Source organism: Aegilops tauschii, chromosome 7, assembly GCF_002575655.3.
Source record: "Aegilops tauschii subsp. strangulata cultivar AL8/78 chromosome 7, Aet v6.0, whole genome shotgun sequence".
Classification (NCBI taxonomy): Eukaryota; Viridiplantae; Streptophyta; class Magnoliopsida; order Poales; family Poaceae; genus Aegilops; species Aegilops tauschii.
This window is the reverse complement of record NC_053041.3, coordinates 457,918,442-457,932,146: the sequence shown is the minus strand read 5'-3', so window position 1 is coordinate 457,932,146 and position 13,705 is coordinate 457,918,442. Positions and strand designations below refer to the sequence as shown.

Here is a 13,705-nt window from a genome sequence, read left to right as displayed (position 1 = left end):
ATGGTGCAATAGAACAAAATGAAGAGCATCACGAGACGAACAATTTGACATATCACACGCGCGAAACGGAGCTACATGCAAGGAGTTATGGCACTATTGAACAGAGGCATATGCTGTAGAATTTAGAGGACTTAGAGAAAATATGGGGGGCGAGAAAGTCAACTGTACATAGGTTTGGATCCAGATCGGGGGAGCTCCTCGAGCTCGCCCTCGTCGGCGGCGATAGATGATGGGAGAGGAGGCCGGAGCTCCTGCGGAGGGAGGAGGCGGCGCCGGTGGAGGGAGGCGACGGTGGCGCGCCGGAGGCGGTGAGGGGCGCCGGCGGGCGCGGGGTCGACGGCGGCGAACCACGGCGGGGCCGGCCGGCGGCGGGGCGAGGCGGGGCCGAGCCGGCGGCGGCGGCGCGGAGCAGGCGCGGGCACGGGAGGCGGGCGCGCGGGCCAGCTGCGGGCCGGGCGGGCCGCGGAGTACGGCGCGGGCGACGGCGACACGTGGCGGCGGCGGAGCAGGAATTTCGTCCGGCGCCGGGCGGACGTGTCCGGCGCGCGGAGGGGCGAAGCTAGGGTTTGGACTGAGATTCGTATACGGGAGGTCTCACATATAAATAGGTAGAGGGAGCTAGGAGGCTCCAAATGAGGTGCGGTTTTCGCCCACACGATCGTGATCGAACGACCTAGAGCATGGAGGAGAGTTTGGTGGGTTTTGTGCTGGTTTTGAGGGGGGGTTTTGCTGGACACTCAAATGGACTTTGCGGATGCCCGGTTAACCGTTGGAGTACCAAACGACCTCCAAATGAAACAAAACTTGACCGGTGGTCTCCGGGTGGTATATTAAGGCCACTTGCCAAGCCTCGGTCCATTCCGAGAAAGTTTGACACCCGCAAACGAAAGAAAACAAGAGGGATGCACCGGAGGAGATAGGAGCGCCGGATTGCAAAACGGACAACGGGGAAATGCTCGGATGCATGAGACGAACACATATGCAAATGCAATGCACATGATGACATGATATGAAAATGCATGACATGAACAAAATGCAAAACGAAAAATAAAACCCGACCACGGAGGGAATAACATAACACATAGCCGAAAATGGCAAGAGTCAGAGTTACAAATATGGCAAGTTACATCCGGGGGTGTTACAAAGTAGGATTAGGAATTTATGGCTATTTATTTATACATATCCAGAGATTATGGTTCGATTTATAAGCACAGTCGTCTATATACAGACAAATCTTGAAGAAAATAATGGCACAAACATATGTAGGTCATTCAAAATCACTTGTGAAGTCCTAGCTAGGAATTATTAGCATGAACACTAACCCTAGTCGGATTACTAGCAGAAATCACTAGCACAGATGAAACAACTAATCACTTATCACTTGTACCATTCAAACAATCAATACACTACATGGATCTAATGAAACTTACTCATATTTCATGGATTGGGAGAACATAACCATAGGATTTCTATTCCAAAAAGGGGGAGGCAGGAGTAACCAGAGAAACCCTATGATCTATTTGACACATAAATGGTTATAGATGGCTAACCAGCTGTCCATCGTCGTCAGAGTCGTCGCCGGAGTGGTCGTCGGAATCGTCACCGGAGTGGTCGTCGGAGTCGTCGCCGGGGTCGTCACCAGAGTCGGTGTGGAACTCCGCCTCTGGCTGTGGAAGCTCGACGCCGTCGATGATGTCAGGGTGCAGCGATAACTCGCAGGCGGCGACGGCAACCTTTCTCTCCATCTCCACGCCGTGCTCCGGTGCTTTATCAGCCCCGGCGTCGCCACTCCCTCCGATGGGGCGCTTCGGCGACATCCTCATACACTGACAGCTTTGAGGAGTGAGAACGGCGTCAAGGATGCAAGCGGATAGAAAGGATTGTGTGTGTGGCGAGGATGGGGGTGCGGCCGCTCGGGCGCCCCATTAATATGGAGTGGTAGGAGTAGTGTGACAGAGGCGAGCGGCGGTCAAACCGATGGCTCGCCTCCCGGTGAGCCTGCGCACCGAACTGCTGGCATGCTTACCATCGTTTCACGCAGCTACTCGCACGCCTCCGTCAATTCACACACCTGCACGCACGCCTCCCGGTCTGCCTACGCGACAGACTGCTCGCATGCGTCCCGTCAACTCACGCCTGCTCGCACGGCACACGGGTCGCGCGGCGGCACATATATTATTTTTCTATTTGGATGATTAATGCTGCCGCTTTATTGCTTAACCAAAGCATGGCACGTATCCATTGTTGGTCTAACGCTCACGGTTCGAATAAATAATCCATTTGGGATATTGGTTCACAATTATTAATAATCTCCCGTTTGTAATTAGATAATGATTACATCAAAACTGGTCTCAAATTTGACAAAAAAAGTACAATGCCACTTTGTATTGGTGTCCATATGACAACACGATAAGTTTCATGAACTTCAAATAAGTTTTGGATGTACTAGAATTTAAAAATCAAGATTCTGAATGTTTGAAATTTGTGGCACAGGGACTAAACATGCACCCAGTGAGTACACATGTGTTTTTGCAATCCATTTAGGTGCACTGTCACGTGTGCATGTAGGTCAAATTTGATTTTTTGCACATTATACCCATAGAAAAGCAATCAATTAATGTACTAAAACGTCTTAATGATCTCTTTTTTTTTTTAAATTAAAACGTCCCTCCTTTGGTAACATATGTCACCGCTGGATAATTAATTTAACATGCATCGTAGTTGCGGTGGATTCGCGGTGTGTGTGTGGGTGTGTGCGTCTGGGGGGTGGCGGGTGGCTCGCAGTACACTACGAGTTGTAAGCGACCGTGTGGGTTGGCCGTTTTGTTAGGCAGGCCGGTGCCACATCAGAGTCGTGAATTCGTTATTTAAAACATTACACAACCCTTTCATACATACATGTTTTGGCCACATGCAGTCGATGGTTGTCCTACACGACACTCGATACTTGCGTGTGTCGCTTTCTGTGTGCCCGTGAGGTCGTCATCCATCACTTTGATGAACAACCAACAGTGAGGTTAATTTGACCAGCAAGGTAGAATCTTTTTTGTTTGTGTTATTGTGGTATATAGTACACATCGAAGAGGTGGGACGGGACTATCATATATACTATACGTACGCGTCCGTGAACAAGTACAGCTCGCTTAGTGTTGGGACTTTTCGGTTTCTGAGGCACGTGCCACATAAAAATTGTGAAATTGGCTTAAAACATCACACAACACCTCTTTGGGCCACATGCATGCAGACGGTGGTTATCCTAGCTAGGACACTCACGTGTGACGCTTCCATCTGTGGGCCCACGAGGCCATCGTTGATGCATGCATGCATCACTTTGACCTACATCGGGAGAGGTTAATTAATTTCACCATCGATGAGGATTCTTTTTGGGTTGCACGTATTATGGTAGGAGCATATAGTATGCGTCGAAGAGGGGGGAAGGAGACCATCATATGTAGTATGCTTCATGAACCTCGCTCTGTGTGGGTGCATGGTGTATGGTTTTTGAGGCATGTGGCACATCAAAGTTGTGCATTTTGGGTATTCAACATATATATGTTTGGCCCACACGCAAAGCGATGGTGGTTGTCCTCTCGCACCCACTTAAGCGGTTATCAGCGATATCGATGCTTTCCATCTGTGGGCCCGCTTGGTCCATCACTACTTTTTGCCTGACAACGAGAGTGGTTAATTTGACTTAGGAGGGGATTATTTTTTTGCTTGTAAGACTGTATATATATAGGTCGTGCTATGGGATGAGATGCATGATACAGTTTGAGCACACACACATGCATGTGTACGCATGAATCCCTCCCATCGAATCGAAGTGGCTAGTACAACGACACGTCATGAACCGATCTCGCTCTGTGTGGGGATTGTACGAGTTTCGACGCACGCGCCACATCAATGTTGTGAAATGGTATTCAAACATGCATGCACGCATCACCTCCATACATATGCATGTAGTGTTGCCTTCGAAGGGTGCACTCCCTTGCGTGGTTATCGGCGACAAGCCTATATATTCATGGGCCCGCGTGGACATCCATGATCACCTCGACCGAGAACAAGATAGGTTACCATGGCAGATTCTTCATTTGGTTCGTATTATCGTAGTATAGGTCATGGTGAGATTCAGACCTAATTAAGTTTGAGCGCATATACTATGCACGCATGCATGCATGAATCCCCGTCGTTAGCTTTAAGTGTGGTGTAACATACATATGCATCATCAACCTAACCCTCACTCGGTGTGGGGATTTCTAGTTCGAAATCACGGTGCCACATCGAAGTTGTTCCATTGTGTACTAAAAAACACACCTCTCGATACATATGTTTGGGCCACACGCGTGCAGTGGTTGTCTTCGAAGACTAGCTACTTGCGTGATTATTGGCGAGCTAGCCCATCTCCGGGGTCGCATGTGTGAGCCCAACTAGCGAGTAGCTAGTTGTTCGAGGATCAACCAAGTCTAAACTACATCTAGTGTAAAGTAGGAGAGCACACGGTGCTACTCACACACACACAAACACTAGTAGTGAAGCTGGTACACTCACGAGTAGAGGAGGAAACTGAAGTGGCTTGCTTTGATTGGAATGGAATGCTTATAACCGGCGGGGTGGAGCTCCTTTTATAGCTAACTAAACCGACCTAGTACTGGGATATTTTGTAGCTGTGACATGAGCACATATGTCACAACCTACTACCTACACTAGTAAGCTAACTATTACCTTAGCTAGTAAGCCACGCAAGTATTGCTGCCGACCTGCCCATTTCAACCTTGCTAAGTAACAGTTGTTGCTGCCGCTCCATGCATGTCATCCGTAGACAAGTTTGACTCAACATTCTCCCCATCAACCTTGTCGAAGGAGCTTGATGTTGATGATGCCGATCTTGTCGCGGAACTCCTGAAACCGGACACGACCAAGTGACTTGGTCAGGATATCTGCCTTCTGCTCATCAGTCCCGATGAACTCCATGATCACCGTGCCCTTCTCAACGTAGTCACGTATGAAGTGATAGCGGAGATTGATGTGCTTGCTTCGGTCGTGAAGCACTAGATTCTTGCAGAGGGAAATCGCTGAGTTGTTGTCGACGAAGATGAGTGAAGGGGTGGTGTCCTGATTCAGCATCTCGCCGAGAAGGCGAGCAAGCCAAATGCCTTGACAGGCCGTTGTAGCTGCCGCGATGTACTCCGCCTCGCACGAAAATGCGGTGACAACCTTCTGCCTCACCGATTGGTAGCTGATAGGACTATTCCCGAGAAGGAACAGTATGCCTGAGGTGCTCTTCCGGGAGTCCTTTCACCAGCGTGGTCGGAGTCGCTGCACCCGACCAAGCTCTCGCCGTCGCCACGGTGATACACGCATCCATGCGTGAGCGTACCCGTGATGTACCGAAGCAGGTGCTTGACGGCAGCGAGGTGATCGCTTGTTGGGGCTTCCATGAACCTACTTAGGTACCAACAACGAACGTGATGTCCGGTCGGGTTTGCACGAGGTACCTGAGGCTCCCGATGATGCTGTGGTAGAGCGTAGCATCCACCTCCTTCTCTGAGCTATCCTTGCTGAGGTTCAGCCGTGCCTCCATTGGAGCATGCACGACATGGCAGTCCTTCATGCCTGCTCGCTCGAGCATCTTGGCGGCATAGGCTGTCTACGTGATCATGATGCGACCACCCTCCTAGTTCACCTCCAGCCGGAGGTAGTACCGGAGCAGCCCAAGGTCGCTCATACTGAAGAGACGATGCATCTCTCCCTTGAAGCGTTCAACCTCTTCCGGCTCTGCCCCAGCGATGACCAGGTCGTCGACGTAGATGCTGATGACGAGTAGCGTGTTCACGGTGCCATGTGAGTACACGCCGTGCTTAGAAGCGCTGCGTGAGAACCCAAGGGATGCGAGGCTAGCATCGAGCTTGGCGTTCCATGCCCTTGGGGCTTGCCGGAGACCATACAGGGCCCTGTGTAGTCGATACACGCCCTGCTTGTGGCCCTTGGCAACGAAACCGGGTGGCTAGGAGACGTACACCTCCTCGTTAAGGTCGTCGTTGAGAAACACCGACTTGGCATCCATGTGGTGTACCTCCCACCCGCGGTGAGCGGCGATGGCAAGTATAAGTCGCACGAACTCCAGCCTTGCCACTGGAGTGAAGACTTCCTCGAAGTCCACTCCCTCATGCTGCACGTAGCCCTTGGCGACGAGGCGCGCCTTGTGCTTGACAATGGCGCCATGCTAGTCCTTCTTCACCTTGAACACCCACTTGAGCCCGATGGCTCGATGCCTAGCGGGCAGTGTGGTGAGTGTCCAAGTGGTGTTGTTGTTGATCGACGCTAGCTCGTCCAACATCGTGTGGCGCTAGCAATCGTCTTGCTCAGCCTCAGCGAACGTGGTCAGCTCCTCGCCGGCCATCAGATGCAGAACCTCGTCGTCATCAGAGTCCTCCTTCTCGGGCTACCGCGGTGTTTTCGCGGACTCACCGAGAAGATTCCCCATGCGTCGGAACCTGTGTGGGGTGCCAACGCTGTCGTCGGCGTCGAACAACTCCGACCTCGCCGTTGGCAGGGTCGCGAACAGCCTCCTAGGAACCACCTTGCTTGACATCGAGGTATCCGGGGACCCCGTACCCAGGGACAGTGTTCTCGGGGTTGCGATTCCCGGATCCACACCTCCCGGGCTTCCCGGGGTGTCACTTCCCAGGGTCTTGCTTCCCGGGGTTGTAGAGTACATTTGGTACTCTATGGTGAAGGAGTTGCTTGCCGGGGGTTCCCCCGATGCCTCCCAAGTCCATCGACGTCTTTGTCGAAGACGATGTCACGCGAGACATGCACACACTTTGAGACGGGGTCATACATCTTGTACGCCTTGGAGCCCGTCTCGTAGCCCATGAACACCATTGGGGTTCTCCTGTCGTCGAGCTTCTTTAGCTGAGGGTGCGTTGTCTTGATGTGCCCGACGCAGCCAAAGGTGCGAAGGAAGCGTACGACGGGCTTCCTCCCATACGACGCCTCGTAAGGCGTCTTGCCATCGACACTCCTTGTGAAGGAGCGGTTGAGGATGAAGACGGTCGTGAGCACGGCCTCCCCCCAATACGTGCTTGGCACCTGCTTTGCTCTGAGCTTGTAGCGTGCCATCCCAAGCACCGTTTGGTTCCTCCGCTCGACGACGCCGTTCTGCTGTGACGAGTAGGTGGCCGTCAGGTGACGTTGTACCCCTTTGTCTTTGCAGTGCTTAAAGAACATGGCCGACGTGAAATCATCGCCATGATCCATGCACAGCATGCGCAGCTTGTGGCCGCACTCGACCTCTGCTGCCGCTTGCTGCTTGACGATGGCTCGCTCTGCCTCATCCTTGGAGGTGAGGAGCAGCACCCACATGAACCTGCTGTAGTCGTCGACGAGCAGCAGGATGTAGCGACGCCCTCCTAGCGTTGCAGGGGTGATTGGGCCGCAAAGATCCCCATGAACCAGCTCCAGGGGTTTCTGCGCTCGATAGCATGCCTTCTCGGGAAAAAGCAGGCGCCGCTGCTTCCCAGCAAGACACGTGTCGCACAGCTCATCGGCATGCTCGATGTGAGGTAGCCTACGAACGAGGCTGCCTCATGCCATCTTCCGCAACCCGTCAAAGTGCTGGTGTCCTAGCCGGGCATGCCAACGCCACGCGCCGGAGACATGACCCACGGCAAGGCACACATGATGCACGGGTTGAAAGAAGAACTTGTAGAGAAGGTTCGGCGAGCAGGTTACCTCCATGAGCAGCCTCTTCTGCTGGTCGCGCACGATGAGAACACCGCGCCCGGATGCCGATGTCTAACCAGCCCTCGTCGAGCTGTCTGACACTCATGACGTTGCTCTTAAGTGTTGGGATGAAGTAGACGTCCGTGAACGCCCTGTGATCCACCCCTTTGTCGGCGAAGATGACGGTCCCGCGCCCGTGGATATCCACCATGGATCCGTCCGCAAACCGCACCTTCCTGGTGATTGAGCGGTCCAGCTCCGCGAACGCGTCGACCGAATCAGTCATGTGGTTCGTGGCGCCGGTGTCGAGGAACCAACCCTCACTTTGCTTGCCGCCTGCAAGCGTGGGTGTGGTCACGGCTCTCTCCTCGTTGAGGAAGATGTAGTCGCACGCACACACCGTTGTCGGGGAGCCATCTGCCACGGTGGACCCCGAACACTTCATCGTTGGGGTGTGGATGACCTGAGTCTCCGTGCGCTCCTGCACAGAGTCGATGGTCACCAACATCATGGTCGGAGCATGGTCCGCCATATGCGTCGTTGCCGCGCCAACTTGCGCAATCTTGTCGGGTCCCGAGGTTGTCCAGGATGCCATCGCCGGGGTGTGGCTCCCCCACACCCGAGCCTTCATCGCCTCCCAGTCGACAGGCCCCAAAAACGTCGTTGTCGAGGTGTGGCCTGTCACTGGAGTGAATGTTCCCGTGGACGGGCTCCGTGCCCCCCACACAGAATGGGTGGTTGTCAGGGCCGTGGTCGCGGGAGACGCGGAGCTCTCCTGCACGGGCTTGACTCTTGCCAGCATCATTGCCGGCCCGCCGTCCACGTCAGCCTGTACAAGGTTTGCCGTTGCCGCGTCTACCACGTCGGCTTTCCTCCTGTGGCAATCCCGAATCCAGTGACCCGACATGTTGAAGTAGCGGCACTTGCCATCGTTGCCAGCGCCTCGCCCTGCCTGGCTTGGCTTGCGACCGCGATTGCCGCCACCGCTCTGGGCGCGGCCTCCGCCACTGTCGCGACTTCTGCTTCCTGTGAGGGCTCCTTCCCCACTGCCGGAAGAGCCGTCGCGGCCGTGCTGCTGAAGCTGCGCATCCCACTGCTCCCTGGTGAGCAGTAGTTCGCCACCAGCACGGTTGTCGGCTTCCTCGCCGCGCTCCTCTGCGACCTTGAGCCGCCCTACCAGCTCCTCGATCGTTATGGTGGAGATATCCACCAAGCTCTCGATGGACCAGGCTAGTTGCTTGTACTTCCTGGGGACGATGCGGAGGAACTTGAGAATCACCATCTTGTTGTCGATGGGATCTCTGAGCATTGCGAGCTCGTTGACGAGACCTTGCAGCCGCAAGGCGAAGTCGTCGACTTGTTCACCGGCCTTGAACCGGATCTCCTCGTACTGGAGGTGCAAGGTCTGGGCCTTCGACTCCCGTACGCGCTCCACGCCGATGCGCAGAGTCTTGATGGTCTCCCATGCCTCCTTGGTTGTCTTCTTGGCGCCAAGGGTTAGAACCATCTCCGATGGGACGGAGCGCAGGATCGCCTCCATCGCCAGCCAGTCCTCCTCATACTCGACATCGCCGGTATCCACGGTTTTCCACATATGTTGCGCCTCCATGATGACTTTCATCAGGAGCGACCAACTAGGGTAGTTGGTCCGCGTGAGGAGAGGGAAGGAGGTACTGGACATGCCCACATCTCGCTCAGAGCGTGAGGCACCTAGCTCGCCTCCTGGCCTGCCTCGCAGCGCGAGCGCATCCGCCGCACGGGTCTCCTCAGCCGAGCTCTGTCCGGTGGTCTTGGAGCCGTCGCCGGCGATGCCTTCTTTTGGCATATGCTTTGGCATAACCTGAGGCTCTGATGCCAATTGTTAGCCCAATTAGCGAGTAGCTAGTTGTACAAGGATCAACCAAGTCTAAACTACAGCTAGTGTAAACTAGGAGAGCACACGGTGCTGCTCACACACACACACACTAGTAGTGAAGCTGGTACACTCACGAGTAGAGGAGGAAACTGAAGTGGCTTGCTTTGATTGGAATGGAATGCTTACAACCGGCGGGGTGGAGCTCCTTTTATAGCTAACTGAACTGACCTAGTACTAGGATATTTTGTAGCTGTGACGTGAGCACATATGTCACAGCCTACTACCTACACTAGTAAGTTAACAATTACCTTAGCTAGTAAGGCACGCAAGTATTGTTGCCGACCTGCCCATTTCAACCTTGCTAAGTAACAGCTGCTCTTGCCGCTCCATGCATGTCATCCGTAGACAAGTTTGACTCAACAGCATGGACGGCCATCACTTTGACCAACAACAAGAGAGAGGTTGTACGACAAAGGTGGATTATTCTTGGTCCGTTTTACGATCCATCTTCGTGAGATGCCTCTCTGGCCCACCGACTGAAAGTGTGTGTGGGGGGGGCTGCTACTTCACACTTTGCTAGGTGAACCTCGGTTGGGGGGGGCATGCATTCATAGTTTAGGATTCCCTTCGTGCCAACACGAGGGGGGCTGCTAGCTACTTTGCACTTTGCTAGGTGAACCTCGGTTGGGGGCATGCATTCATAGTTTAGGATTCCCTTCGTGCCGACACGAGGGGGCCTGCTAGCTACTTTGCACTTTGCTAGGTGAACCTCGGTCGGGGGGCATGCATTCATAGCTTACGATTCCCTTCGTGCCGACACGAGGGAGGGGGGCTGCTAGCTACTTCGCACTTTGCTAGGTGAACGTGGTTGGGGGGAGGGGGCATGCATTCATAGCTTAGGATTCCCTTCGTGCCGACACGAGGGGGTGGCGGCAAGCAATACCATGCTCTTTGCAAGATAGGTGCCACATTGAAGTTGCATTTGGTATTTAAAAATCAAACCACCCTTTTCATACATAAATTTGGTCCACATGCAAGTGTCTTCGTGTTTTGACCCTCTCCCGCGTCATTTTTCGCCAAATTTATGAACATTAGACAAGTCGGATGACGCAGACACGGTTCACTCAAACTAACCATGTGCATTGGGCTCCATGAGGCTTCCCTCCCAAAAATATCTACCCGCCTGCAGCTTTTTTCTGTTTGATAACACACGGTTATTGTGTTTCGACCGTCTGTGATGTTTCTTGTTCCCAATCCCGCATGCATCCCTCGAAAATATCTGCCCACCTCGAGGTTTTTTTGTTTCATAACACACGGTTGTTATCTATGGACCGTGTGCGATGCAACATCATCAAAATTTTCAATAGCCCCGACATTTCACTCCAGCGTTTGACTCCCGTGTAGTAAAAAATTTAGTACCCGCGTCATTTCCTCAAACACACCCCCGCCCCCCTCCACACACACACACACACACCGAAACCTCCTCGGACGTGCGCACACACACACCCCCCTCCCTTGCTCGAAACCCTAGCAAGGTCCCCGCCGCTGCCGCTGCAAGGCCTCCATTGTCAACATGTGTCGGTTTGCCCGTGCAGCTTACCCACCGATCTCCATACCCAGGCCGCCCCGAGTTTCTTAGATGACGCCTGCCAAACGCCCCCTTTCCCATAGATCCCCATCCCCATCCCCCACTCCAGAGCATCGCAGCATAAGCCCGGCTATGCTTCCCGTGGAGCTCGAGGAGTGACTGGCGCAAAATAGGTGTATCGCGGTCTCTTCGCGATACGTCGCCGAGGAAGCTGACGACCATTATTGTACCACAAAAGCTAGAAATATTACAAGGTTCGAATTCTAGCATTATATGGCTCAAATTTGAAGATTACAAGGTTCAAACTGATATTAGAAATGAAATTCAGCTCATCAGCTGCAAACGCTCGCGCTGATCCGCTGAACATGTGTCACATCCCTAGATCTGGTTTGCACTAGGCTAGCCCTTCATGTGTGCATCATGTTTAAATTTCTCAGAAACTTGAAATGGGGATGACAGAAACCCCCAGCACCCCCTTAATCCAACTAGGGTTTACTAAAATCTTTTTCAATGAACCTGAAATGCCCTTCTAAAATGTTCATCATCTTTGCCTTGGTCTAGAACCTCTGACAAAAATGGTGCACACTTTTCTAGGACATCATAGGGTCACTGAATTAAATCATACTCTATTTGCATTTGGGCATTTAAATGCTATATAATATTTTAAATGTCCAAATAATCATAAACTTAAATGTTTACTGTTGGATATATTCCAAACAGTGGGCTTGAGCCAGTTTCATGATTTTTGAGTGTGCCTAAGTATTTTTAATAAAGCCCTAAAAGCTGCAGAAGAAATAGAAAACAGAACAGAAATTAAACCAGAACAACAAAACTCACCTGGCTTACCTGCAGCCCATCTATGCGGCCCAGCACTGTAGCTTTGGCCCAACCCACCAGCGCCCTCCCCTATCAACTTCCTCCTCGAGACAGTAGGACAAGGGTGTGTGCCCGACGCGCATGTGCACGCGCCGACCACCTCCTGCTTGTCCGCTCGCCGCTGGACTCACCAGAGGGCGCCACGCACCCCCCTCGACCCTCTGCACCTCCTCCCTCCTCGCAGCTCTCTCCCCTCCCCTCTCTTCTCTCTTCCCGAACAAGCCCGTCGCCGCCGCTCGCCGTTGCCGCGGCCACAGCCACCGCCTCACCTCCCCGACGCATCCCAAAGCTCCGCCTCGACCTACTCTTCCTCCTCATCGCGCCAAGCGATGTCGGGAGCCCTGCAGTGACGCCATCGCCGACGTCTTCACCGACGGGCACCGAAGGTCGCCGGCCCCGATTCACCGTCTCCAGGTCGTCCCCTAGCCCACTGACCACCCTACCGACATCACCGTGAGCCCCTGAGCTTTTCCCCGCACCTCCCCGTCTCGCTAGCTTCCTCTAGCCGCCGCCCCATGAGCTCCCGAGGCCGCCGTCCGCAATGGCCGACCTCCTACTCACCTTTGAGCTTACCAGGCCCAGCTGTGCAGTCCACCATGCTCCTAGGGCCCCCTAGATGCGGCCTAGCTACCTGGTTCCCTTGAGGGCGAGCCGTAGCCCTGCGCTCGTGCACCACCGAGCTCCGGCCACCGCACTTGTCGCCGTTGCCGTTGCTACGGGCCGCCCTAGCCACTGCTGCTTGCACTGCTCGATGCGGACGAGCACGAGCAACGCGTAGATGCCCTCCGCCGCGGGTTTGGTCGCCCGTGGGCGAAACCCGAGCCGTTCCGCCGTCACTGACCTCGCCGGCGGCTAACTCCGGCTGTGCCGACGTGGCACAGCCATTAGCAGCTAATTGCGCCATTAATTAACCTCCGGTGAAAATGACATCCGGGCCCACATCCTAACTAACTGGCTAACTAAACTAGATTAAGTTTAATCTAATTACCCTGGACCCACGCGTCAGCATTGACTGTGCTAACGTGCCTGTTGACCGGACCCACCTGTCATTGTCACTGAACAACCCTGGGTCACTGACTAGTGGACCCCACTGGTCAGGTTTGACCTGGACCGCTCCTGTTGACGTGCTGAGGTCAGCATGACGTAGTGCTGATGCAGTAAATATTTTCTGGGATTTCAAATAAATCAGAAATGATTTATTTAATTCAGAAAATATCCAAAACTTCTAAAAATCATATAAAATCATCTGTAACTCCAAATGAAATAAATTATATATGAAAAATGATCAGAAAAATCCAATCTATCCATCTGTACAGGTTTCATGCATGTTTAAACAAGTTAACTTGCTGTTCAGTGCAAAACATGATAAAGCACTATTTAAGATCACAAATGAGTTTGAACTTTGAATCTTTGGTTCAAAATAGCTCAAACCCATCTGGTTATAGATGCATTAGCCCAACATACTCATTTGCCAAGCCACATGCATGCATCATATTGTTGCATATTGCAATGTATTGATTGTGTTACCGGTGTGATCCCCGTGGTACGTTCTGCTCCCGAGGATATCCGTGAGTGTCCAGTTGAAGTGCAGTACCCCTCGACCACTCTGTCAGGCAAGCAAAACCCCCTTGTTCATTCCGATACAATCCCACTCTCTCGCT

The 13,705-nt window shown here is 53.1% G+C and overlaps 1 protein-coding gene across 1 annotated transcript; it reads right to left on the bottom strand.

Moving 5' to 3' along the window:
* Window positions 1–6,726: 6,726 nt before the first annotated feature.
* Window positions 6,727–9,562, bottom strand: LOC141027263 (uncharacterized). The gene is made up of 2 exons (XM_073504250.1): window positions 7,735–9,562; window positions 6,727–7,412 (listed from the first exon to the last, which is right to left on the bottom strand). Exons 1-2 carry the CDS (start codon window positions 9,560–9,562, stop codon window positions 6,727–6,729), a joined length of 2,514 nt encoding a protein of 837 aa, XP_073360351.1.
* Window positions 9,563–13,705: the final 4,143 nt, after the last annotated feature.

What these genes read in the sequence shown, in the direction of transcription:
- LOC141027263 (XM_073504250.1), bottom strand. Translation starts at nt 9,562, where the DNA reads ATGCCAAAGCATATGCCAAAAGAAGGCATCGCCGGCGACGGCTCCAAG. An exon ending in AGAAGAGGCTGCTCATGGAG is followed by an intron (nt 7,413 to 7,734) that starts GTAACCTGCTCG and finishes CTGCAACGCTAG; the next exon opens with GAGGGCGTCGCTACATCCTG.